The sequence below is a fragment of the Anas acuta genome, chromosome 4 (genome assembly GCF_963932015.1).
Source record: "Anas acuta chromosome 4, bAnaAcu1.1, whole genome shotgun sequence".
In the NCBI taxonomy this organism is placed as follows: Eukaryota; Metazoa; Chordata; class Aves; order Anseriformes; family Anatidae; genus Anas; species Anas acuta.
The window spans coordinates 72,204,625-72,232,566 of record NC_088982.1 but is presented as its reverse complement, the minus strand read 5'-3'; the positions used below and the strand labels follow the sequence as shown (position 1 = coordinate 72,232,566).

Sequence of the window (27,942 nt, the reverse complement as noted above, 5' to 3'; positions counted from 1 at the left end):
ATGTCACTTTTCCAGCAACATTGACTAAAACAAACAGCTTACTTTGGATGCAAGTCTAACCCCCACCAGTGGTGTTATACAAACAAAATCAGAGAACAGAGCTAGTGAAAAGGAAAGAGAAAGCAAATCAGTAATACTTACTTAATACAAGAGTTACTTATTTACTAAGCTAGTGCTGTGTTACAGTCATGGTCCTAAAAAGACAGCTCTAATTCTAAAAAACATCCCTGTCATTTTTACCAGGAAGCAGAATACCTCCATTTTACTGAAGGGATTTGACAAATATCTGAAGAACTTTTCTTCAGCAACTTCCTTAAGGGACCGAAAACATAGAGCAAATAAAGACAAAGGAAAACAAAACAAAGCCACCAACTGACCAATCATTTTTGTAGATATTTATTGTAATTTTCAAAACTATAGTGGTCAAAAATATCCAGTTTCTATACAGTAACTAAACGTTCACATCAGGTTTGAAAGGACAATTCTAACGTATACCAAAACAACGTCAGTCCTTGTTAGTAATTTCCTGGATTGGAAGTCTCAGGTGCAGAGGTTGGCGTAGACGCCTCAGGGATTCTTCTGCCTGCAGCACAAGAAAGAAGGCATTGGTCTTGTGCAAGAAACCAGACGAATCAAATGGAGGACGCTGAACATTTACAGACACTTGGGTCACTCAGCCCATCTCCAGAGAGCAGGGTATGGGTATGCCTTGTTACACCACTGTCCCTTCACCCTCCCCAAAGGATTATTTTCCTGAAATTACAATTACAAAACTCATACTTGCAGTCTGTTGAAAAAGTATTGGACTACCTAGCCTTCTGCCAACTTTGACTCATGAAACAATACCTTTAACCATAGGTCTTGAACCAAAATTAGGGGTAGTTTCAATTTTCTTTAATGACACACTGAACACTGGGTCAGAGATGGGATGGGGAAATAAGAATTGAGGAGTAGGATCAGCTGTTTTGTTTTGTTTTGTTTTTCCATGAAGACCACATTGTTTCTCCCAAGCACACCCACCACCTTTTCTACAACACAGGAGACCGGATGGAAATCTTTTACCTAAGGAGTAGCATTAAGCTGTCAAATGCTGAACTCTGTTAGAATTCTAATATTCTATTACAACTGCTGGGAATGCAACGTAGTCAAGTATGGAAAGAGCAGGCGTGCAGGGCTCAGAAACTAACTTGTCTGAACTTTCACTCATGCAGTCTCCCTTTCTGATGACGCACTGAAGCAGCCTACACGTCAGTGGCAAGCGCTGGATGGTTAAACAGCGCAGACTGGTTGATAAGCAATGCACTGTTCTAAATGCAACAAACCTTGAGGTCAATTTCTGTTAGCTGAGAGTTTACTGAAAAAGTCTTAACCCAGAGGCTACTACATTCTTTAAGGACTGCATTTAAATACCTCTGCTACGTCTTCTTTTAGTTTGTTGTACTGTTCCACATTGAAACGCTTGGCTTTGGATTTCCGGTAGAAGTAGTGGAGGAACTGCCTGTCCTTAACATCAGGGTAAAGGTAGTCCTGGTGAGGAAAGAGGGGCACAGGTAGGAGGTTAGCAAGAAAAACAAGTAGAGGTCAGAAAAATTCAGCCTGTTTCAGGGTTTATCCAGTTCAACAGGTGTGTGCACAGATGCACACACAATACATGTACTGTTAAGAGGCTACATGTAGAGGTGTGCCCCTAGCAGCCTTTTTAAGACATGTGGTAGAAATCATTTTTATCATGTTTAGAGGAATTCTCAATCATAATAACAGCTTGACCTTCATGACTGAAGCCACCGGAGTGAATGGACACGGCTTTCCAAGGAGGCAGAGAAAGTTGAACAGTTATTTCTCCAAGACTTTCTATCTCAAGAAAAGGTGCCAACAGCTGTTCTGAAAAGCCAAGTGGTAATCTCTGTATTTAGAGATTTATGTATATCTACATACATGAAGTAGGAATACCTCAGCCCTTTTTAAAAATCAGTGAGGAGTAAAATTCAGAGACAGCTGGTCATAAGAATTGACACATCTTCTCTTTTCACTAAAATAAACTGACATCTCATGAGGTCTATATGGATCCCCTGGTATTGTGGAAGGAAGCAGTAGTTATTCTTCCACATAACTCTTTAGTAAACAGAGTTTTGTATCACAGTCAGACATCCAGATGTCCACTTTGGGAGTAACGTACAGAGCTACAACAGGAAAAAGAAACCAAGTCTTACAGGATTTCATGACTTGCCTGTATTTTGCAGCTCAGTTAACATCTGTTGTGTTTTGTATTTTTTGTTGCTACTGTTCAGTGCCTTGCTTCCTGGCCAGCTGTAAGGCAGCGTTCATGAGCTGGCACAGCACTACTAGCTGCTCTCCCTTTACAGCTACGAGCCAGGTGCCACTTACTAGTGAAAACGGTCTACCAAGATCTAAAATAAAAGGTAGATTTCATTCATCCCTTCTCATTCCCCAGGTTATGAAGTCCTACAGGCTCTAGTAGTTCTGTTCTAGGTTCTAGTTCTGTTCTAGTAGTTCTGTTCTAGGTTCTAGTTCTGCTCTAGTAGTTCTGCTCAACAGCTGCTCTGCAGTGCATGTGTAACAGCACCTGGCTTGACTTCAGATCCCATCAGAAACCAAACAAGCCCTCATCTGATGGCAAGGCTTTGTACCAAATTGTTTTCATCAGAGCCCAAAACATGATGATTTTCAGAATCAGTTCTTCTTCACAATACTCCAGACACTTCCAGGAGGAGGACTCACCTGTTTAGTAAGAACAAAGTAGGCATAGAAAGCCATGGCACTCCCATAAGTGATGAAGTACGTGACTGGCTCCATGATGTCCCAGGAGTAGACCCACCACGTGAGCCATGCCAGCGCTCCACCTTGTGTTGACATCAGAGCTAAACCAACCCACAGAAGCCTGGAGGTCTTTGCGTCTGCACTGTCCATGATTTTGGCTTTCATCTAGGGAGAAGAAATACAGGACCCTGTTCAAACAAACAGTAGTTGAGGAGCTGCTCGCCAGTTGCACTGTATTTACTCCTGCTGGGCTGGATCCCTTTTCAGTACTCTCCTTTTACTGACTTAACCTGCCAAGTAAGACAAGGACTGAAATCCAAGGGCAACCAGACCTCCTGGCTGCTGTGCACCAACAGATGCTGCTGTTAAATTTCCCCTCCCCACTACTAGAGATTCACATCTGCTGGTTTTCCATTTATCATTCAAGGCAGCTCTGGTTGATGCTGAGGCTGGTCCTCACACAGCAGGTCTGAAGCCCAGGAAAAGTTTCTGCCCATCCTGTCAGGCTCTTTCTGGCTTCCTCAGCTCAAGTTTGGTTACCGTAACCTGCCTCAGATCAACATTTATACTTTCTCCTCTTGGATTACAGCAACCATTAGTCCATACAATCTGCCTTGATGCCTTGGTGACACAGAAAACCCTATCCTAAATCACAGATGATTTTTACCTCACTATTGTTTTTTCTGTAATGAACTCAGAACTCAGCCAGCGAAGTGGATGCTAAATCCCAATGCTAGCCACGTGTCCAGGTGTTGTGGTTTCTACCCAGAGAATACAAACAAAGCAGGAGGGAAAGAGAACTGAACTGAAAATTATTTGAATTGAATTTGAATTGACTTTGTTTGCATGACAAACACAGCAGACACACCCCAGCCTTTCATGCCGATCTTCTTCTATCACAGGACTTACTCTTGATAAGAGGAAATGCTTTTGTAATAATAAATAAATAAAAAAACAACCCCCCACCATCTTCTTCCAACCTGTTCAAGAGGCATCAGCTGTTCCTTCAGATGGTCCAGTTTCTGCAGCAATTCCCTCTCCTTCCTGATCTGGTGATCTTCTAAATGCAGAGCCACGAACAGTCTGTGAATCAAGGATTTGACATCTTCCATTTCAGTAGCATGCTCACTACTCAGCTTATCTGAAGGGAAAGTGTTTGTCATATGAAACATTTCAGGAATCTGCCCCTCTCCGTTCTCTCCCCCCACCTCAACCCCCAAAGCAGGACCATCCAATGGTACAAAACCACAGAGAAATTGCTTTCTCCTGAGAGCTTCCATTTGTCTGAGATTTCCCACAACTCTCACTAGATGAAGTGAGATAATCAGAGTAATTAAGCACGGCTCTTACCTTTTACAGGAGGTGACACGCTGTACGCTGTGCCGTTGATAAGAAGCTTAAAGTCATTCCTCAGTAAGACCTCCATCAAAGTCGCATCAGAAACCTTGCTACCATCTGCGGATGAAAGAGTTATGCCATAAAGCATTCCCACTGAAAATAATCTTAAACCTTAGCCGATTTTTACTAATGATAGCCATTATTACCCAGTAACTGATACTAAACAGTAAGGAGGAACACATTCGTACTGAGTGTGTGCCTAATGCCTTCTCTACAGGTAGCATTTGGACTTTGCAGTTCTCTCGGTGTCACTAGGTTTTACTGCTGCTTTTCCTACTATTTCACTAGGTGGTCTTCAGTGCTTTACCCCAATGAGACTGTCCCTCTGTGTTACACACATTTCTCACATTTAATTTCACCATGCTCTGCAGTATCAGCATCTCTATTTGCACTGTTGGATAAAGGAGACAGCATCTGGCTGCAGACCTTCAAAACACAAACACGCACACAGCCAAGGACCTGAAGCATGCAGGAAATTTTGGAAAAAAAAAAAAAGAAAAAAATTCCCCAAGCAACTCCCACTCAACAAATTATAATAATAAATAATAATAAAAACATATATAGTGGTCATTAATGAAGAAAGTGTCTCTCATATTTCATAATGCATATCTGAGCAAGCCTTTAGAAAAGGAGGCTCAGGGTTTACTTTTAAAAGCCTCATTGAATGTAAATATATAAAAAATATAAAAATGGATAGAAGTGTAGTGATATCGTCCCTAATACGAGCAGGCATGTTGTGTTCTCTTGTGTTATGGCTCTGACTAATATTGGCACTCCCCGCGCAGCCGACCTAGCAAAATTCGCCCTCTGGTAGACTTGTGGTGTCTTGAACAACAGGTTGCATCCACGTGAGAGTTGGATCCCTTCCTACCTGATATTCAACAAGAAAGGGCAGAGGGAATTTAAAACCTCTGCCTATGTGTAGCATCTTCCCTTACCCCTGTAGAGGGGTGCACAGGAGCAGAAACCAGAGGCTATGTTCTGGACATGAATTATCATCAGGCTACAAAATCTGATGAAGGTTTTTGTCTGCAAAAACTTGTCATGGTTAGCTGTTTTTGTCTGTATTTTTTTTTCTCAATTATTTATTCACTGTAACTCTGCAGCCTGGCCCCAGCTGCTGAGATGGAGGCTGCTGAGCTCCACGAGCTGCTGCACCGTCTGGCTCCCCGACCTACCTGATGTGGGTAAGAAAGCAAACCTGGAAGGCTCTTGCTTTCAGTCCAAAATCTGAAATGTTAACGTGCCCAGCCACTTATTCTGCCCCCCTCCCTTTCTTTTTAAACGGTGTAATAGAACATGCAACCTCATTTGCATGTAAATTAAGGTGACATTTATAAAGTGACATTTAAGCAAAAAAATCCTTTGGAAAAAAATGCCAGACAGGCTCTTTGTGCTGGATCTGATACAACACACATTCATTAACCTGGCCAACCTTTCATTAGCTGAAAAGAAGGAAAGTTTGGGGAGGAGGGCTTGTGTAGTTTCAGAAAATTCCATACGGGCATTCCTACACCGAGCACAGGTGTTCAAATGTGGACAAACAGATATTTTTTGTCTACATAAATTTTGCAGATCTGCTGACAATGACAGGGGGCATCAAGTACAGTGCTAATACTTTTGTTTGAGGCCGGGCTTCATTTAATGGCTAAATGACACAGAAAAGTGTCTGCCTTAAATCAAACCTTCATAATTTTTCTTTGGTAATAAATGTTTAAATTCAACTCTGAACACTTGACCAACTGTTTCTCTTTACGGTATCAGTTTCCTAATGAATTAAACATCTGAGCTGATCTCTCCCTTTACAATTCACTTGAAAACACAGAGTAGAATTTTTTCTGAAAAACAGCTTTAATCAAAGCAGATGGGGTTTTTGCTCCAAAGCTGGGTGTTTAAACAGATGACACTGGGTGAAAACAGCCCGAATTGTGCCTCACAACTGACTGAAGTTTGCACTGAAGCAGAATGAGAAGTTAACGTGGAGCCTTCCTGACATAACACCGAAAGATGGGATTCATCAGGGAATCACAGACACTTATTTCACGGATGTTGCTGCAGAGACAGCAGTACTGAGAGGGGACTGCTGGAGCATGTTCCTGGTTAGCCCTGCCTCAACCCCCTGAGGCATCATTTTCAGTGAAAACTTGCCCGTTAAGGGGAAGGCCAGCTGCTGACAGTGATGATTTGTCACAGTGCCTTCTGAAAATACAGGACAGCCTCAGAAAATTATCTTTTTAAAGAGAATTTTCTACCTTTGCTGTCCAGCAGATAGAACATAAAATCAAAACCACGCACAAGCTGTGGCATACGTGAAGCTCATGCATGCACTGGGATCCACACAGATCACACCTCCACTGATCTAGAGAATTGCAAATATGTTGTTCTATGTGATATTCGTCTGCTTTACTAAGTCAACTTCCAAACACAACCAAAACAGCTTCTCCAAGATCCATGGCTTCCTAATCTAGAAGCATCAGTCTGTTTTCAGTCCCTGCAGCTCCCTGCACTATCAGCCAGGAAGAAAGGGCACGTTCAGAGTGCACACAGTTCTGAACCTTTGGACAGCCTGCCCTGACCCCATCCTTTCTTCTGTGTGTTACCTGACGGAAAATAAATCTTTTAATAGGGATATGCCATCTTTTTTTAAGGGGTGGTGGGGAGTTGGGTGTGAGGAAACAGATGCTTTTAGTCAAAGTGCTGCACACCTCCCCAGACATAACCACTTCTGGTTATTTCTGGTATTATAACACGCTACAAGCAGAAAAATCACATCGATGCTAACATGTAAGTATAGCCTTTTCCTTTCAGCCCAAGGGCCCTGAAATATGGTACTCCAGCTGATTAATGAAACCTCTCTGAGTTTCAAAAAGCTGCCCTTTATCACTGCACACATTATCTGGTTGCTTAGCTCCTAATACATTTTACATATGAGTTCAAATTTGCATTAGGGGAAACAGATTCTTCCAGCTCCAGAGAACAGGGAGCAACGGGCAGACATCGTCCTTAGGAGCCAGACTGGTTGCCTCTCAGAACAGTCACAGAGAACAAGGACAGAAACAGATCCCAAGGAAACCAGAAGAGACTCATTTGTTCAGAAACAGCAGGACAAAGAGAAGCTACCAGAAAAAAATAATAATAGAGGAAACTAGGAAACTACTGGGGAGGTTATAATATGTCCAATTCTGCATTTTAAAACAGCCTTTCTAAAAAGACTCTGATACTGAATTTGAAACACCAGCAAACCTTGGAAGTTTTCAAGAACCATCCCAGCAGCAACAATGCTAAACCTGCTGGAGGACTGAAATCGTTTCAATGAGAAGTACAAAATGAATGAATTCCTTTTTAAATCAACTGCAGCCAGACAGGAATGGAAGATACCTGTTGTGAAGACTTCTGCTTTCACAATTCCTTTATCTTCTCTCTGTACATCTTTCAGGAATGCCCCCACGGTCGCTACCATGGGTTTCACAGCGAACTGGCAGCGTTCCCTTCTGGTGGGCAACGTCAGCGTTATCACGGGAAGACCATGCCTGTAATTAATAGTCACTTCTGGGAGAAGAACAACAAACGGAGTGAAAAAAAAAAAAACATATTGTAAGTTGCTGATTAAGTTAAACGTTGTTTTTGAAGTACAGGATGAATAAAGAAAACCAAGCATTACATTCTGCATCTCCTTAATGCACGCGTTACGATGTCCTCTGGAACATACGTATGACAAGCCCCTAACCTCATCTCACACCATCGAGCCTCGTGGGATGCGTGCTTGCATCTCTCTCTCCCCTTAGCTGATGGAGACATGCACCCTTGTCCCATGAGAAGCTGCCCAAGACCCTGCCTAGGAGCCTTACCATCAGATGGCACCAGCGTGCTGTAGCGGGCTCCTTCCCGGCGCACCCAGGTCCTGGTTTGCCTCCAGAGCTGCACCTGCTGCAAAAACACAGGGAGCACGTTTCAGAAAGGTTTGGGTACAAGGAGGGTCTGGGCAAAGGCAGCACCCAGCCCGGAGATGACCAGGACCCGGCATTCCTCCAGGAAGCACTTTTCAGGAATAAATAAACTGAACCACGCTAAACCACTCCGGGGATGCCCAACACTGAGAAATTTGTGTGATGTAACCTTCAGGCAACAAAGGCAGTCAGAAACCTCGATGAAATAGCAAAATACCTTAGACACAAGAGTATTGTTAAACACACACACGGGCTAGCAGCCCAAGAGAGCCAAAAAACTCCACCACACGCTGTAATGTGGTCATTTCCTCACCCAAGTAGGAGAGTTTCCCTGCAACAGAGCACACACATACCACCAGGCTCCATTGGGGGGAGGCAATTACACAAACAAACAAATTTAGAAACTTGCAGCCTACCAGCAAGGAGAAGCCATGCAGGATTTGATCTGTTTTACACAGGAGACCCTGAAGCAAGCAGGTTAAAACAGGCTCTGGTGAAACTCAGCAACCTCTCATCCAGCTATAATGGTGTGCCACTTGTTTCTTATAGGGGATATTTACAGGTTTGGGTTTGTTTTTATGACACAGACACTTGACATGCAACTTTGCCATCACAGTCGAGATGCCTGTTGCCCAGCCCTCCCCAGACACTGACCTGCAGCCTGCCTGTATCCGAAGGTTCGTTCATTTATTTTGCTCTGCATTTGGGCATCTATTTCGTTTATGGAGGAAACAATGCATTCAACAACGAATATGTATTTTAACATATTTCGTTATTAATATAAACATATTAAATTACAAATATTTAATATGTTCAATTCGGTTTATCAAAATGAGATCTGTTAAGGTATTTAATCCTATTATTCTGTAGACTTTAACATTTACCACTCATGATCCATTGAAAGCATCTTTATATATATATATATATATATATATAAATCTCTATATATATCTTTATATACAGAAGTTTTTCTTCTTTTTTTAAACTGTCTGTTAACGCAGGCTACCCAGTAAAACCAGAATTTGTGAAGAAAAGCAAAAGCCACGGAGCAGAGGCGTTGAACTGAGCTCCTGGTAACGAACTCTCTCTGCAAGCACTCGGTAGATGAACGGGGCAGCACGAGGGGCTGAATTCACCTTCTCCCTAGGCCTCCAGATTTAAGTCTCTGGTTTCAGCGGAGTTATTAAATCCTGCGCCTGTCCCCCACAGCAAAATCGCCGTGCCCTTGTCAAGCTGCTCGGAACAGCAGCTGCTGTGCCACTGGAAAGGCATCGATGCAGCTGTCACGGCAGCCGAAGGGAGGAAGGCTCCGTGCTACGGGGCCACGGCACCACTGCCTGCACCAGCACTGCTAGCAGCGGGAACAGCCGTGCCCCGAGCTCGCTGCAGGGCTAACAGCACAGCTTCGGGCACAGCAGCAGCAGCACCAAGAAAGCAGCCAGAAACAGGGTGGGGGAGAGACGAGGACAGCAATACCTGTACGCTACGAAAACAAACCAACAAGCACGTCATTTGAAACAACAAAATATATCAAAGAAAACCCACTATTTTTGAGTGGCAAACCACCCAACCTACCTACATCCCATTTTCTGAAATGAGCTGACCCGGTGAGCGACCTTTTATGAGGCTGGGTGGCTGCTGCTGCAAACTTAAACTCAAATTTCTGCATGACCAGTTTTGGAGCTAATGTCACCCCCACTACAGGAGGGAGCAGGAAAGCCTCCGACCTCCCCCAGCACTGCATACGCAGACACAACCCATAACTTCTGCATAAAACTGCAACGCAGGTAGGGAAAGCAAGAGCAAAAAGAGCATTTTTCGCATGAAAAAGTTACCTTGCAAAAGGAATTCTACAAAAGAAAAATGCCACCGGGCTCAGGTCCCCACTCAGCTGCCCAAAGCTGCTCCTTGCTGCCAGGCAATTCCTGCTCCTGTAGCACGAGGTGGGGTCGGCAGTGCCTCAAGGCAGCCTTTAGGGAAAGAATTATTGCCACAGCCTGCTATTATCAGTGCTGTGGTCTCCCATATTCTCATTTCCTGCTCTCCAAGGCGATGATAAGAAAGAGACAAGCACACTAACACGGCGCGTTGCTCCCCTAAGCGTCAGCCTTCCGCCCTTTATTTTAATTACGCTGCATTAAAACGCACAGGAATTAAAACCTCTCTCGCAGCGAGGCTTCCAACAGCAACCCAGCGCTACGGTTTTTCCCTGGGCAGGAGGGGAGAGAAAAATCCTGGGGGAAATCACCAGCGGCGATGCCAGAGGATGAGCCCTGGGGCCCAGAAGGGGCAAGGTGGGACTCGATGGGGAGCGCAGGGAAGGCACCGCTCCAGCTGCTGCCTCCTTGTCTGAGCCAGGAGGGGACAAAAGCCACGTTAGGCACTGTTCAGTGGGGAGACATACTACAGATAGCTGCTTTTATCTTCTGCATTGGCTTGTATGTAGATTTTTTTCTTCATCTCTAATAAAGACACCCGGAAGGTCTCTCTCTGTGTATTGGATGGTCTCGGCTCCAGCCTGAGTGTAAGAGAAACAAACTGAGCAATTAATTCATCACGGAGTAGCAACCTGCCATTTGAGACCAAACTATCTCCAGAAAGGTTAAAAACCAAGAGAAAGGAGGAAAAAAGCAGGTGCTGTCACAGTCCACTGGGCTGGCAGATCTCGAACAACCACGATTACCAAAAATGAATCTGTATTCAGCCCGGGCTTGCAATAACTGCACAGAATGTATTTCCCTTTTTAAAATGAGTCACCACCGCCTGTTTTGGAGATACCGACCGCTAGATTTCTGTGCCGTGCTTATAAGCAATCACACAGGCAGGAAAACAAGGTGTCAGGAGCCCTAGCAGCCTCCTACCATCATTTTGCAAGCGCTCGACTGAGCTGCAAAAACACCTTCTCTCCTCTCTCCCTCTCTTCAACTTTTCAGTGATTTGCCCCCTTGCTTACATTGCTTCTCTGCTGGTCGCAGCTCTTCGTGCAACAACAGCTTCAGCACAGCCGGCAGCTCCGAGGCACGTTGCTGAGATTCAGCTGTGTCCCCTGCAAGGCTTCAGGCCAAGCAAAGCCCCCGCAGGAGACAGCGCAGATCCTGGGCTAACCCTGCGGTGCTAGGCTGCATCTCACCCTGGGATGACACTTCTGACACGTGGGAGTACTCAGGATGTACTTCTCCTTCCTAAATTAAAAAAAAATAAAATAAAAATGATGACAAATACCCTCATTTTCCTCTGACTCAGCCTTACCAGGGACCTCCCGCAGCTCATTGCAAAGTCCCAGAGTATTTTTAAGCCCTTCCTCAGGGCAAATCCAAGTTTGAAAAAGTAACCCAGAGGCCTCCACATCCGAGAGCTTTGCCGTCTGTTCTCCAGCACCACTCCAGGTCCGAAGATTAATTCGTCAGCACAGACTGGGTTTGTCATTTGTCCCACGTAATGCACCTCTGCTCTGCTGCCGTGCTTCCAAAATCCTGGCCTGGGAAGTGCTGCAGTATTTAAGGGTACCGAAAGGGACTTTGCTTTCAAAAATATGCTTATAATAGATCCCGTGAGATAAGAAAGTGGGCTCGCTGCATCTCTTCCTACAAAGATCCTGCAAAGAGAGTATCTTAATGCACACAGCTGTTTCCATATCACCCTCCAAAAAAATGCTCCAACTCAGCTCCAGGAGAAACAGTAATTCTTCAAATTGCCAGCCAGGAAAAAGCTCGTCTATATTTCAGCTGAAACGAGGTAAAAAAAGAGAAGTAACAGAAGGATGTGGAGCCAGATTTACACACTGAGAGGTTTACCGGAGTTGCAGCCAACTCTTGTTTTTCTCTTAAAGGGCTTTCGGGATTGAAGGCACTGGACAGGTTGTGGCTCACAGGAAAATAAAAATAAAAATCAGAAAAGAGAGCTGCTCTTTCCATTCATAAAAATAATTTATTGCACTCTTCTTATGTGTCAGCAGCTAAATTTTATTTAGTTACCTCCTGAAGAGCGTTTCCCATCAGTTAAACTCATGCTCCTGTTAAAATCCCACAGATGCAGCCAAGCAGCATACAGCCTGCAGCAACATTTCCTTGTCCATATAGTTATTTAAACACAAGAGACCATAAAAAGATGTCTTTATAACAAGCATCCATACCTCTGCTCCTTCATCCACTTTCTTTAAAGGTCTGCAGCTAGGTGAGCCCAAAGACTTAGGGCAGGCAGCTGTAAATAGGTAGCTTTCCAAAGGGACACTACAATTTTCTTTTGACGAGTTGATGAAAAATAGGCAGGGACGGAAGAACTGACAGGTTAGAGCAAATCGAAAGCCTTTCTCTGTCAGTGGTTGGTATTAAGATGCACGTGCAAAGATTTACATCCTTCATAACAGGCGACTGTAGAGTAATTCCCCAGAGGAGCTCAGTGGTTAGTTTATTTTCCAGCCCTGTATCCTGTTACTCCGCTGTGGACGCTCAAATTACTTGCAGGGAGTGCTTAATACACTTTTTAACCTCGTTAAAAATTAACCAGGGAAAACAATGGCGTAGCAAGGCAAGGAAGCAGAGGGCTGATCCTTCTCCTTCCCATAGCTTCGGATGGGCAACATCAGAAAATGTTTGAGGCAGCCACTGGAAGAACATCCACAGCCAGAAACCAGAGAACTTAAGAATATAACTAATAAGAAGCTTCAACAGGTTTTGTCAGGAACTGTAAAGCTGCCGTTTCTTAGATCCTGGCAGCAGGAAGAAAATGTAGATAGAAAAAAAAAAAAAAAGAGACGAAAGCCACAATGGTAATATATGAGGACTTCTCTCCAAGGACCTACCACTATCAAATACTCGTGGACGGAGGTTTCCAACCTTGCCACTGCCCCAAGGGACACGCCAGATGTCAAGAAAAGACACTTTTGCTTCCTTTTCTATCCTTCTCGTGGAAATCTCAGCTTCTGGAATGGTGACGGGAGAAGACTTTTCATCTAAATGCACCAAAAGGCTGTGGCTTTGCTGATGCTGCCAGCTTCCACGCCGCTGACACCTGTCCACCCTTCAAAGTCTTGGCTGTGGACAAGAAGCCTGCGCCTTCATAGCCTTTCTGCAGAGCAGGCAAAGAGAACAAAGAAACGTTTGCAGTAGAGATCTCCGGAGGCTTTTTCTAAAGCTTATTATCCTAAGAAAAACAATTAAACCCAGTAAGAGAAGATCAAAGCCCCCGTATGCCCTGCATGGCGCGTTCGGATGCACCCGCCGTGCCCTCGGGGGGGGGTAAGCAAATCTGCAGGCTGGCTGCTCACTCTTCACCCCGGAGCCTTTGAACTCCAGGCAATTAGGAGCTGCCCGGCTTCCTCTTCCTCTGCGAGTTCACTCAGGACATTTATTTGAAGGGCTGGGGCAACAGGCAGGGGAAGCAGCAGCCGAAAGCTCCTGCCCTTCTCCCCAGGCCCACCAAAGCGTCGGCACCTCTCAGATGTCATTGTTCCAGCACAAACAGCTTATCCCCAGATGCTCTAACACAGTGATGGAGAGGCAGCATCTCTCCTCCAGCCCCACACACCTACATCAAGCTGCCACGGAGGCACTGGGGCTGCTGCGGCCAGCAGGCTCCCTGAACTGAATTTAAAGTTATTCCTAGTCCCTAAAACAAATAGGGACCCCACTTCTCCTTTTTGTCAGCTGTAGGAATCAGGCCTCGAGATTTCCGTATGGGCACTTGAATGAAGCCAACAGCATGTTTGTGCATCGTGCTTTTACATCGGCGTGACGTGTTATATCCTCCTCCAAGCTGCATTGATGTCCACTTCCAAACCCCATCCTTTAATCCCAAAAGGTACCTATCTAAAAAAAAGAATATCCTCAAGGTTACTATAAAGAGCAAGATATTTTAAGAATTTTCTCTAGAAGAAACAACCTGGTTTTGTGCTACAGGTCATACATGGAGATGTCAAATCTGGATGACTGTTATACTGGATAACTTTGCTGATAATATTCTGTATATTCACTTTCATAGGAGAGAAGAAATGTTTGCATGTAAGGAAGTGTATGGAAAGCACGCAGGACAACAATCCTGTTTCTTCTTTATCTTTTTTTTCCTTTCCCTTCTTCTCCCCCAGCCGTCCCCTCTGAGAAGCAATGAGCCACCTTCAGCCTTTTGCTGATAATACTCTTCAAAGGCGTTTTAGATTTACGTTTCCGAAAGGATACAGCAGATAATGTGCTCAATGCACTAACAGCTAGCTGGGGAGCACAGGGGGGTGCCAGATGATGAGAGCTCTGGGCACGAACACCTCCGGCCAGCAGCACCTCGGTGAGTTCAGGAGAGACCCACGGGTGCCTCTGGCTGTGGCTGAGTGATGGAGCACCACCAGCGTTACCCGAATTAATTCTCCCCCGTTCGAAATGCCACAGATAAAGCTTACTTTTTATTAAAGGTTGAAAGCTCAACGGGCAACAAGCAGGCGAATTAATTTGTTGAGTTAGCACCCAAACGCGCTATCACGGATACACGCAGATTGAAGTTCATGGAAACAACCACAGGGAAAGCTTAACTCGAGTCTTTGCAGTAATAAAAACTGAGTATAACCAAATGCCTGATTCGATCAGCCAAGCAGCAGAGCATTACACCCATGAGGATGGCAAAGAGCTCTGCTACGAGCTTTCATTTTTCATTTTTTACTAGAAAGAATTGCACGCGACGCATCACAGCACATCAGCATGGTTTGCATGCTCCCAAATGCAACCAAGCACAGAGCCTCAGCTACGCTGCCTCAACGCTACTGCAGCTGAGTTACCTCCTGAGCAACCACAGAAAGCATCAAAAGGCAGGGACCCTTGTTTCCAGCCAAAATTTACTCATTTGGGGGAGGCACAAGGCTGGGATTGATCAAGCCTGCCGTGCTGCACAACGCAGCGAGACGCCTGCCCTAAATGCTCCTTCAGCCCCCCAAAACACACGGCAGCACTGAGCTCAGGCACTCTGGGATTCCCACTTCACTGACATCTTCTTTATGAATATGACAGGTAAAATTTAGTAGCTATTACCCATCAGTGTATCAGTAGCTCCATTAGGCTTTATTGGTTCCTACCCCAGGTTTGTCAAGCATCAGGATTTTAAAGGGGTTATTCCATCTTCTGCAGAAAGGAGAAAGACAATTTTTCAAGTGAATTTTACCAGGAGAATTGTCTCCGGGAATATAAATCACAGATGAAATAGCAGAAGGTTTCATACAGCACAAACATAATCATTGCTTACAGATTCCCTGCAATCAGGAGAAAACTGCTTATTTTCTTCTCCCCTCGGTCAAGCCAGCCTGCTCTGCCATGCCTCCGTCACAGCATGAATTCCTGCTTCCTTACACACCAGGCAGAACCCAGCCTTTGCCAAACAGTGAGTGACTGAGTGACTTCCTTGCCTTTCTGGTCTGAAATCCTACGCCGACAGCTGCAGGCGGTTCCCCCAGCAATCGGTGAAGTCTCTGAAGTCTCTCAGCGCCGTTTTTAAACAGAGCTCACTTTTGTTTCCCAGTTCATCATTCACACGTAGGCGAAGTGGAGTCGGAAGTAAAACCACTTACTGACTTTAAGGGACTCGGGGACTCGATTTTTTCCTCCGTGGACAGCCAGGCTACGTCAAACAGTCAAACACTAAGCGTTATCTCTAGAGGATTAAAGCAGCGAATCAAAGAACCCTTTTTAGCCAGAGTTTCACATTAACTGGCAGGTCAATGAAACCCTGAAAACCACATGGACGGGGCTCAGCCAACTCCCAATCCACTTCAAGGTTTTCTTCTGGTAAGGAACAGTGACATTATTTGGGGCTTTTTCAACACGATCCACCCCTGTTTTGCTGCCAAACAAGCGTGTTCATTGCCTGCAGAGCCTTACTGCTTGCCTTCCAGCCTCACCTCCCCGAACAGCAGCCAAGCAGCAAGGGGAAAAGCTCACACACTGCCTCAGCTCCCTGGGCAGGGGCTGCCAGTCCTCCTCGCCCATCAAAAAGAGATGCTGAAGCTTCACACTTCTCCACCAGCCACTGTCTCCACCGTGCTATTATTCCTTGCTCCTTCCTCCTGCATTTCCAGTAGCTTTACATGGGAGTTTAGTAGGTGAGAATAATAATAATAATAATAATAATAATAATAATAATAATAATAATAATAATAAGCTTTATCAAGAGATGAGTTGTAATATCAAGAGCCTAGTGCTTTTGGCTGGAAGGCAGCTTCTTAAGCAGCAAATTCATTGCACAACTAATTAATCTTCCAGCTCAAATTCATCCGTCTGGCTTCTGCCTCACGCTCTACACAGCTGGCATCGAAGATGTCAGGTATTTACTCTCGCCAGATGCAGTTATGTATTGGTGTTGTTTAAGTTGTGGTTGATGTTTGTTCCAGCATTGTTATTAAAACATTAAATTCAACAGCATTAAGTGCACAGTGCAAGTCTCACACACTTCTCAGGCACACTACCACGTGTCTCAATCTGACATCCAGTGCCAGTGCCCGTGGTGACGCCCTCCCCTGACTCCCAATTTGCCTTTTAACCACCCCTAAGATCTCATCTGGGTTTTACTGTTTTTAGGCAGACCTTCCGTAACAAGCACAACCAGCGGTGCTGCAGGAGCTTCGTGCAGCAGAGAGGGAGAGATCCACCAGGAGAAGGGCAGAAAGGGTTCGAGGAACCTCTGCTGGGAGGGCTGCTCTGCAGCCCCACTACTCCTGCGGCTCGCCCAGACAGCCTCAGGTGCTCCAAAGCATTTCCTTGAGTCTTGAAGAAGTCACCTATGGGAACCTGTATATCTTAGATCAGATCAGAAAAGCAAAATAGACACAACAAATAAGTAGAAGTCAAGTGTTCTCTGAAAGGAAAAAACAGCCCTTTTCCTAAAAGGAGAGTCTCTGGCCTAGCTGACTACATTTTTATTAAGGCATCTATCTGCACTCACAGTTTGCATCCTCAGGAGGAAACGGGGCGAACGCTCGGTGTCTTCGTGCCTCCTGTTTCGCCGTCAGCTGCTGGGTGCTCAGGCACAGCCGGCAGACAGCTCGTCCCCGCACCCAGCGGCTGGCAGGGCTCAACCACAAGGCACTGAGGCTGCCAAAAGCCTTTTTTTTTTTTAAATGTTTTTGGAAAAGATGAATGGTTGGAGGCAGGAAACATGTTTTTAGTCTTTAGAGCACTTAGAGATAATTTGATTAGAAGTCTCTTCGCAGGCTAATTGAGCGTCTCTGTCTCTGATCCCCAGACACCCGCTGCAGGCAGGGCAGAACAACTACATCCTTTAGCCAGATGAGGAGAAAGCAAACAGCACCGCAGCTGGAATGGCTCAGAAAGGTAACACACAAAGCCTGTGGGGGAGCAAAGAACAAACCCTGTGCGCCGTGTCTGCAGCACCTATGAAACAGCACCGTGTGCTTCCTCATGCCAGCACCTCAGCTTCACCCCAGCAGAGAAAAATACTAACAGCTAACAAAATCATTACATTTTGGACTGTCCATCTGTCTTCATTTTAAACCTGTTGCATATATATTAAGAAATCTGCATAATTGTGTTGATTCAATTCTGTTTTGATCAAAGCACCTTGTTTTTCTGTGTGTGTTTGCTTGCAGTGCTGCCCACCTGCTTAGTAGACCACACGTCCAGAAGAAGGCACGGCACTGAAACCACAAAAGGCAGCTCCTTTCTATCTCCTGTGCTTTCACCTCTCACGTTTGTGAGATTTATCAACCCCGTATTCACTGCTTAGGCCAGTTGTGTCTACTTAATCCCTACGTGATTCCTAACAAATGAATCTCTGCAGCTTCCAACCATTTACACCGCCTGTGAGTTCCCTTCAGTCATCAGGATCTTGATGGTACCAGGAAGCCTGAAAGCAAATTTACTATTTCAGGTACTGCCGTGTGAGTGCTCTTATCCCCCTGTCCCCTGAAACAATTCCTCCCCCACACACAACCCGAAAGGACACTGGTCTTTCCCAGCACCCCAGCATATTCACACGGTGTCCTCATTATTAAACCCTTTTTTTTCAGGGGTGAAAGTGCTGTGACAACACCAAAACAAGCTGTCAAACCCATAGCCATGGTGCAAAAGCAGTTAACCACAAGGAGAGAAGCCCTTGCCTGGTCTCCGCACCCACTGAGGTAACACGAACACAAACCATCACTGGGAGAATGGACTTAAAAACTGTTTTTTTTGTTTGTTTGTTTGTTTTTGTTTTGTTTTGTTTTGTTTTTTAAAGGAACCAGACATTAATTGTCCTTGCTCAAGAAGCAGGGCCCTTTGCAACCATTTCCCCAGAGAAATGTGATCTCTGCGTGGTTTATTACCTTACGATGCTGATGGGTGCAGAAAAATGAGACTGAGAGCAGCTGGCTGCAGGTAAATAATTAACCACTGCAATAATGTCAGCCTACTCCTCAGCTTCATTCTCCTTAACTATGCTTTGATCTTCCCCACAGGGCTGAAGCGGGTAGCGTATCTTACTCAGCAACACAGGTGTATTCTCCCAACTGGATGCACACAGATCCTGCCAGAAGACTAAAACAGAGTTTAATCGAAGGTGAACTCCAGTCGCTCCTCCTGTCTGTTCAGATAAGGCATCGCCGGGATGTTTGTTTGCTCTGCTCTTGTTGTTCCAGGAATTTCAGCTCCCCACGTCAGGAAAAAAAAATCTACTCTTTCTGCAAGCTGAGAGGGAGAACAATTCTTAGTCTTCAAAATTACTTGGAGGAGACAGAGGGGTGACATTTTGCAGCTTCGGATCAGCCAGATATAGACCAGGGCAGGGAGGAACAGACATGGAAAAAGTCATCCAACTCCAGGCCCCTGGGGCTATGGGCTAAGGCCAGCAGCAAGCACAGAGCAGCCCAGATTTCTGCAGCTCCCAGAGGATGCCCCCGAGTCCTGGCAGCACCCACAGCTCCGCAGGGCAGGGATTACAGCACCTCTGACCTCTGCTCAGCACGGGGAGCTGCAGCCTGACAGCCCCGCTCGTGGCAAGGACGGGCATTCTGCAGCTGCAGCCAGAACACGAAGCAAAACAACCTGAGTAAAACCAGTAAATAACAGGGCTCATAGCTGGAAAAGGTTTAAAACAAAGCTCAAGACTCCGTTTTCCATTGCAACCTGGGCGAAATTAGGAACTTCATCTACCTCATTGGCATCCAAAGAATCTGACTTCCCTTCAGTTTTGAAGAAACTCTGATCTTTGTAGTTGACAAAACTCAAAAGTTTGGTGCTGAAACTCATTCTCCTCCGAGACAACACCTTCTGCATTCAGCCAAGTCAACCTTTAACTCAGGTCAACACATCTGACCAAGGTAAAAACCAAACTCCCAGTCCCAGAACGCAAATCAGACCCACCAGCTACGCACAGATGGGCACACTTTCCAAATTCCTGTGCTATTTTTTTCATCTCTCAGGAATTGCTTATCTACAGGACATGAATCTCAGTTCTCAGGAAACAACGTCACATCTCCTTGGCTATGAAAGCCTGGAAAAAACACAACCCAAATGCACCTCAAGGGCTCAAGTAACAATGGAAGGCAGATACACAGAGCCACTGCATTTTGTGTAGAAAGTAAGTACCTGATGTTTTGGGAAAGTTGTGACATTATGAAAACACATACACACAAAATACTCAAGAAGGTTGAGCCAAGTTCCCTACAAATACACAGTAAAAGGACTCTGGTAAATCTCTCAAATGAGAAAATCTGCAGCTTCTTGAGAAAACAGCGCCTTGAGGGAGCTGCAGCAGCTTACACCAAACTTGAGAGAGTTTTCCTGGAGTGCTGAAGAACATCTGAATTGGCTTACTAACACTAGCAAATGGGGAAAAAAGTATCTAATTAGCAACAAGTGAGTAATACAGACACAGAACGATGTTTACAATGTGCCATCACGGGAGACAAACACAAGGGAAAGAGCAGTCCCAATCTCTTTGACACCAACATATTTTGCTGCAATCTGCTTTTGTAGCGTGCCAGCTCCACGAGGGAGCATTTGCTACGGATTCATGAGCATACTGAAAAAGCTCTTTTATCACTTGTTCTGTGGGTCTGCAGAGCACAAGAGGCTGATCAGGCTCTGTACTTGTTTTCCCCATGTCCGGATTTTACACAGAATCACACAATTGAAGTCCAGTTCAATATCTGCCTTCTTCCGTGTCTATTTGTTGCAGCTGGAGTCTCTGAAGCAACCTGCCAACTTCTCACGTTTAAGCAGAGGCATCAAGGCTACAAAACAGTGATATAAACTAACAGGGATGTCCTGAACAGCTCTGCACTTAGGAGGGGAGATAAAGAGCACAGAGAACGTGTTGTACGGAGCAGAGCACAGTGCTACAAGCCAGGACCCATGCACACAAATTGCTCGCTAAATACAGAGAGTTTGGGCTCAACACGATGGTCCAGCACTTCTGTTCTTTCACCATCACCTCTGAATAAGCATTTTTGGTCAACATTTCCCTCCCTCTGAGTACGTGCTGCCGGGGTTCAAGCATATTTTCCTCAACTTGATTTTTTCCTGCCCGTCTGACAGCTGCCACAAAGCCCTGAGTATTTTCATAACACTCAGCCCCTCGAGTTGCAGGACTACACAGCAGGCTCGCTCACTGATACAGAGCTTCCTCCAAACCCTAGAAACCACGAGGAAAACCATAAAAGCCAGGAGCAGTACCTAAGGGCTTGACTTCTAAGTGTTGCACAGCATCCAAGATAATCAGCGTATGAATGATCAACATGAACCTTTTTGTTCCAGGCTGGTAATAACTCCTGATAGCATCTACCTTATTATGTTGCTTCGTGCAGCTACCTGCTGCACTACAGCTAGGAATATCCCCGATCATCATACATGTAGGAATATCACACGCTGCCAAAATGCGTGCCACGAGCATGGGCACCGTGATGCCTGGATAGCTCGGGGTTCACTTAAAAACAGCCTTGGAGGATGCACAAACACGAATCTGGGATCCAACCAGCAGCATGAGAGACCAAGCAGGAAGGTGTGAACTAAAATAAAACTCACACCTAACACAGGCACCATGGGGGTTTAATCCTGGGGGTTACCTCGCTCAGAAGCTCCTCACGAAGGATCCCTGATGCTCGATGCAGTGCCTCCTGTCATATTCGTGGCCAGGGCGGGTGAGATGCACTTACTCTCAGTTCTGGCAGCAGCAGAAAACAGATTGCTCGAGACCACAGGCTGCTGCGCCTCAGTCCCAGTCCCCTCCCAGCCCAGATTTAGCAGACTTCCTGCTTTTAGTTAAAAATCTTAGTGGGAGTCAAGACCCTTGACCAGCAGTGCTCAGTGGGTTCAGCATTACTATCCTCGGGCACAGCCAGATCGTGACTTCAGCTCCTCGCATAGCATTTGTTGTGCTCCTGGTGCAGGAAGCTAACTCCCACGTTCAGGCATTACATTTCTGTTACAGGTGTGTTTCATCCACCAGGCTGGTGTTGTTGTAGCCGTGTTTTCCTTTCACTCTTTGCAATCTCTCCCTTCACCTTCATCTTCTTTCCTTCTTCTGGGCAAGGCAGAAACAGGATCTGCAGAAAAGGAAACTGAGCTACCCTGTGGTTACACAGTGGCTTTGTCATCTCCTACCAATTTTCGGGCGGTTTAATCCATCTTCGCTTACTGCAATTAACTTAAAATTTGCCCATTCACAAACACGCCTGTTCAACCAGGTACACCGGGCTAGCCAAAACCTCGGCCCCGCTTCTGGGCAAGGAAAACCTTCAGCACCCAGCCTACAGCACCAAACCTTCAGCACCCAGGTTCAAGAAGCAAGTGAAAGACATCAAGCAACATGAGAAGGTACCGAGAATGGGACAGGTCTCAGAAACAAACAAACAAAAAAAACTTGCAAAAACCATGGCAACGTTATTCTGTGAACACTGTGGTACAGCAGGTCACACATAACAGGTAGGTGAGCACTCCCCCCACGGAGAACAACCCAGAGGAGAGCAGCCTGACCAAACTGATTTCCTTACGACACACAGCATTTGGTTTGCCAGAAGAGTAATGCAATTTCTCCTCCACTCAGGCAAATACGTTTAAAGATGCTTTTGTTATCTCCAAATCGACCTCGTGGTCTCTCACTCTACTCTTAAGCACCAGCAGGGAGATGCTGGGAGGATGAAATCGCTGCCTGCACTGCAAACTGACAACACATCTCACGTACGCAGTTAATTTATTCCCTCTCCATCTGACCAGAACGTGAAGACTGAAGTCATTTTGATCTAAAATGACCAGACAGTAAACGCGAAGATAATTGCTTCGAAATTGTTTCTCTGAAGGAAAAAAAAAAGTAAGTTATGATCTTGCCTGTGCATAATGCACTCAGTGTTTCTGCCCTTTTGAAGACGTGCTCACTGTGCTCATCACGATAAACACCGGTCTCAAAAGCCAAAGTTTCCTGTTTTCACAGTGAACAACTTTTTCTGGTTTCAGTCTGGGGGAGGACTAAACGTTTCCTCACCAGCAGCACAGGTCGTGCCCTCCGGCCACCACCACACAAGCCCAAAGCTGTTTATCCACGTCTGCCCAGCCTGCTGACATGTGCCACGTCCTCACAGAGCACGAGCCTGGTGAAGAATTGGTTTATGGCCCAAAAAGGGTTTAATCTTCAGCAGGCAAGCAGCCAGCCATGTCCACTTTAATTCCCATTGCTGCCTTCAGCTCTAGTGTTACAGCACATACTGCCACTCTAACGTGAGGGATTTACTCTGCTACTGATGGACCTGACCTTCAAGAGCCTAAATCTGTAATTTCCCAGCACTTGGGGATCGTGGACTTTGGGTCAAGTGTTCCCTGTATGGTCATCTATCCTCACAGCCATCAGGCTCCAAAGCCCTCGTAAAGCGGCTCAGTTACAAGCAGGACTTAAGGCAGAGCTGGCCTGGCAAACACAAAGCGCATCGGGGACAGCACGCAGCACCTGCACTGGATGCAATTTCAGGATGAGCCAGGACACACGGGTCAGCCGAGGACGGAAAAGGTCAGAGCACGGAACAGGCACGTCTGGAAACCGCCCTCTTCCCGGCCTCCCTACGCAAGTTCACAGAACAAAGAGCTCAAATTAATCGACGCTGGGCTCGTCGCTTCAGCCCAGGACACGGTGAGCAGCTGTAAGCCTGGCAGGACTGATCTCACAACAAAGCCACCTCTTCCCCTTGAAAACCTCATCGCCGAGGTCTTTACCAGCGTCCTGGCTGAAGACAAGGCACACGCAGAGAATCTGTCCCTCCTTTCGCCTTTCTGGAAAAGAGCAAAAGAGAGAAGTAAGCAACCCGGAGCGACAGCTGGTGCTAGATGCCCTTAGCAGAGACCTCTCATCATCGACACCGTACTCCAAGGAGGCCCCGAAGTGACAGCGACCCTCCTCCAGGCTCAGAAGAGCTTGCTGCCTTCTCACCTGCCTGCAACAGCCTTCCTGCCAATGAAAACCCTAAGGAGAAGTTCACCTCACCACAAAGAAGCAAACCCAAACCAAAACAGCCAAACAAAAAAACCATCGATCCCTTTCCTTTCTCTCCCACCCCTTCAGTAATGAAGATATTACAAGCTCTGGAACAGGCTCTCACTTTTTGACCTTTAAGCTTTTAAAACAAATTAAAAAAAAAAACAAACACACCAGAGCACCAAAAGCAAAACAAGCACTATTACAAGCGAGTGATACTCCTAAAACACACACGGCTTTTGTAAACAGGCATTAAGTCCTCAGTGCTTTCACGGTGATTTGTGGTAAACCTCCAGAGCACCCAAGACATTTGCAGAGCAATTTTCTCCATTTTTCATCCTCCAGAGGTTCAGTATCAGGTTGTTTCCCCGTACAGAAAAACCTGAGAGCAAAGCCTGTGCTCGGGGTGCCAGAAGGAACAGCACCGGCCTCGGGTGTTCCTCACCCCACAAGGGGTGAGAATTCACGCATGGTTCCTGCACTGCTGGGATTATGGCAAGCACCCATAAGGTTTCTGACCAGAAAGCCAGGTTTGGATCACGACGCAAACTTTTGTTGTTGAAAGGGGAGGAAAGACAGGGAAAGATACGCCCAGCAGCCACAAATTATTCCTGTTCTTGGCTTCACTTTTACCTCAATTTCCAAAGGGGCCTGCGTAGGCTGCAAATACACAGCAAGGACTTGAAGCACACTGCAGTGAGATACTCAGCCGCACAGCGCAGTCGATGATAAATCCACTCCAGTAGCTGCCTGTGATGCCCCGGGGTGGCTGCCTTGGCAGAGCGTCTGACAGATCCCAACAGTGCAAAAGAGAAGGGGTAAAAGGAAAAACAAAGGGAAAAAAGGAAAGGGACATTTCAAATCATCCCGTGGCTTTTTGGACACATCTAGAGCATTACTCCCAACGCTGCCTAAAACCTAAGGACAAACTGGAAATGTTTAATGCTCGAAGTGTTATGGTGATTTGGGGGTAAACAAGGACAACTAAAAGTTATTAAAAGGAAGACCAGGAAAATGTTAGACCCAGTCTGAAGAACGGGGCAGTCGACAAACTTATCAGCTGAACGCATTAAAAGAAACATTTTTGACAGATATGGATGGCGCTGGGAACTGACAAAACAAGAACAAAAAGCTCCCTGGCCTGCTTTTTTTGCAGATAAACAAGCACAATGGCTCTCCAACCGGCTGCAGTTTGCCACTAGGAAGAAATTTTTCCTCAGCAACAAGCACAGGCGATATCCTAACTCGGGAAGGAAGCAAATGCCCAACATCTCTCACCGATGCGTTTGCAAGTGAATCTGGTTTTAAGCCAGGAGGAACTGCCCAGCACAGGCTGCATCTCCCACGGCTGCAGAGCATCCCCGGTGCTGCTGGCAGCCTGCTGCACGAACTGAACTGTGAGCCTCATGCATAGGAACGGCCACAAGAAGCAACATAATTTTAGTTTCCCTGTGGTGCCGAGTTTGAGTAGATCAGCTTACAAAGAAAAAAAAAAAAAAAAAAAAAGTAAATAAATCAGCCCCTGCAATGTTGTCTGGTTTGAACTGTTCATGAGAAGACAAGGAAAAATGGGAATTTCCAGCTCGATCCTGTGTTAACACATCCATTCTCCATCGTGGCGTGGTGAGAGCCGTGGCCTCTGCGTGTTTCTCTGAGCACAGCACGAGCAGCGGGAGTTAAAACCTGCAAGCCAAGTGGGAAGCGAAACAGCTGGCAACCCCTGGGTCTCGCCACATACCAAATAACTGCAGCATTACAAATCTGGGACTCACCAAAACGAACCGCGTCCTGCTGGGAATAATATTATGGGTTAGTAACACCGAGGGCTGCCCAAAGAACACAACAACACGCCGCGCTTCGCTGGAAGAACTACGTGCCTGTATAAACACCCAGCGCTTCTCAGAAAGATAAAAAAGCCATATACATGAATCAAACCATGCAACTGAAAATTCAACTTTATAAAATTAAGTGGAATTCGCACAAACATTGCTCTGAAAGCAGAGCAGCTAATCAGAGCTGTCAGAGGTGTGGATTTTGTTTAAGTACTGAGCTGAGAAGACGACGAGTGGAGAATCCCACTCTTTAGGATAGGAATCCCTGCTTTTACAGAAAAATTAAAGCAAATCCGGCACTCTAAAGTGGTTCATTTGTCCCCAGGGCAGCTTATTTATTAGTCAAAACCAGAGCACACAGACACGCCGTGTACTTACACACCTGCTTGTCAGCACGGTACCAGCTGAGCACCCACCTCGGCAGCACTGTGAGGACCAGCCCTGTGAGGAGCATCACCTCCAGCTCTGCAAATGGAAACCCCCAGCTGGTGCCACCAGCAGGTATCTGGGCAAACCGATCCCCATCACGGGGCATGATCCCTGTTGTGGGTCATGGGGCCACGGACGGCACCGGCACACACTGAGGACGAAGGCAACAAGCAACCAAGCTCTGCTCTCCTGAGCTGACCACAGGAGCTCCAACCTCTCCTTCCAGAGCTGGAGGCAAAACACTTCTTCAACTGAATGATTACGACAAACAGGAGAACTAGCAACGCACTACGAGCAAATATAACCCCCCAGAAAAAGCTAAACAAGCACTAGTAACGCTTTTCCACTAGCTTGAAGTTACAACTACAGGCCATCCATTTAATTTTTATACTAACATATTTTTTAAGTGCTTTAACTGCTCTGCAGAGACATATTCACAAATTAGAAAGGCACCCAAAGATGAAAACAGGAAGGGGCAAAGTCAGTAAACGTGCTTCGTCATCTATCGTGCTAACGGCTCTGTAGCAAAGTTGGAACTCTGGGCTGCACACATAAAAAGCAGGCTATATTAATACATTCCCAAACACTTCTACTTTAGGAATGAACAAGATCTCCTATTTAACATTCTTTTTTTTCCAAATTAGAGTTTTCCTCGATGTTACCACACCCCTCTCCCTAGCCTAGAAAAGCAGCATACAAATTTAATTCCTGAATCACGTCGATGTCAAGTTCCACCCCGGTAAGTCACAGAGCTCCTCGCTTTTCTGCTCCTTCCTATACCGGCAGGAGTGCCAAATCAAGCACTTTTCCTCTCCTCCTCCTCTCCTTTTTGGTGCATCTTCTCCAGCTTTCAGCCTCATTTTGGAGCCTTCAAAACACATGAAGCTGCCCTGCAAAGCGGTACCCCGGGGAAGTTTGGGGTGACGCACTGGCTGTGTAACGCCAGAGCATGCTGAATGGCAGCGTTAATGCCCTCTCTGACGTTTTTTAGCACTCAGTGTTTGAGCCGTAGGCGATGCAGGAGGTCACACCAGCATTTATTTTAATTTCCTTCCTTCAGCGCCCTCAGAACCATGCGTGCCAAACCTGAGGGCAGCCATTCAGGTTAGCGGAGCAGGGGCAGGTTAAGGCTATGGGATCCCACAGACGGGTTCCTGAGCAGGGTTTCTGCTCCATCTCTCACCACGAAGCTCGCCCAGGAGCACGATGCGACCCTTGGGTGGGTTGTGGACGGGACAGGGACGCATCGCGCTGCGTTTATCGCAGCCACATCTTCCAGCGCCCTGAGGGTGGCTGCTATTAAAAACAATCCCCACGGGTTAAACCACGTTCCCTCAGGGCGTGCAACCACACGGGCCTTCCGCACCCCCTGGGCGCTGTGAAGTCGCAGCAAACTTTTATTTTCCTCGCTTTCCCCTACCTGCTGGGGCTGCCCGAGCCCAGGCGAGCCACAGCCCCGAGCCCTTCACGCAGCCAACTTCCACCACAACGCTCTGGCCAGGACCGGGCAGCACCGCTCCGAGCAAGCAACCACCGCCGGCTCGACCCTCCCCGGGCCCCCCCAGCGCCCCAAATCCCCCGTCCGAGCCCCTGAGGGCCGGGGGGAAGGCAGGAGAGAGGCGGGGGAAGCCCAGCCCGTGGCCGCCGCCCGCCCGCCCCGCTCACCTGAGGCGCGGGCATGGGCGCCAAGCCCCCCGCCAGCAGCCGGCGACGCCGCTCGCCGCTCCGCAGCGCCCGCCCCAGCATCGCCACAGCCTTCCTCCTCCTCCTCCTCCTCCTCCTCCTCTTCTTCTTCTTCCAGCTCCGCCGTGGGCGTTGCCGCCGGGGCTGGGCGGCGGTGGGGCTCGGCGCCCTTCCCCTTCCCGCCGGGGAGGAGGAGGAGGAGGAGGGCGGCTCCTCGCTGAGGGAGCTCCTACCACAGCCCCTTCACCCTGTGGGTTTGGGGTGCTGTAGGGTTTAGCCCCCCGCCCTGCCTGTTTTTGAGGCTGTTTCAGCGGGATAAGCGCTCTCTGCTGCCCCAGCGAGGAGCAGGCAGACGCCGAAGCAAGCCCTGGCGAAGTTCATTATTTCCCAGAGACTTCTGTCTACAGGAAACTGTTGGCAGCTGCTTGCTCCATCCACATCAGCGT

General features: G+C 46.7%; 1 protein-coding gene across 3 annotated transcripts; it reads right to left on the bottom strand.

Annotated features, from left to right (window-relative positions):
- Positions 1–380: 380 nt before the first annotated feature.
- MCUB (mitochondrial calcium uniporter dominant negative subunit beta) lies at positions 381–27,786 on the bottom strand. 3 transcript variants are annotated; one of them, XM_068681959.1, is made up of 9 exons: positions 27,479–27,786; positions 23,294–23,350; positions 8,025–8,103; positions 7,555–7,725; positions 4,129–4,233; positions 3,759–3,919; positions 2,740–2,943; positions 1,411–1,527; positions 381–583 (listed from the first exon to the last, which is right to left on the bottom strand). In XM_068681959.1, the coding sequence occupies exons 1-9, from the start codon at positions 27,557–27,559 to the stop codon at positions 506–508; spliced, it is 1,053 nt and encodes a 350-aa protein (XP_068538060.1). In that variant the 5' UTR covers positions 27,560–27,786; the 3' UTR covers positions 381–505. The 3 variants fall into 3 exon arrangements, with proteins under 3 accessions (XP_068538060.1, XP_068538062.1, XP_068538061.1); XM_068681961.1 differs by lacking the exon at positions 23,294–23,350 and having other exon boundaries at positions 8,025–8,100; positions 27,479–27,781; XM_068681960.1 differs by lacking the exon at positions 23,294–23,350 and having other exon boundaries at positions 27,479–27,770.
- Between the last annotated feature and the right edge of the window lie 156 nt (positions 27,787–27,942).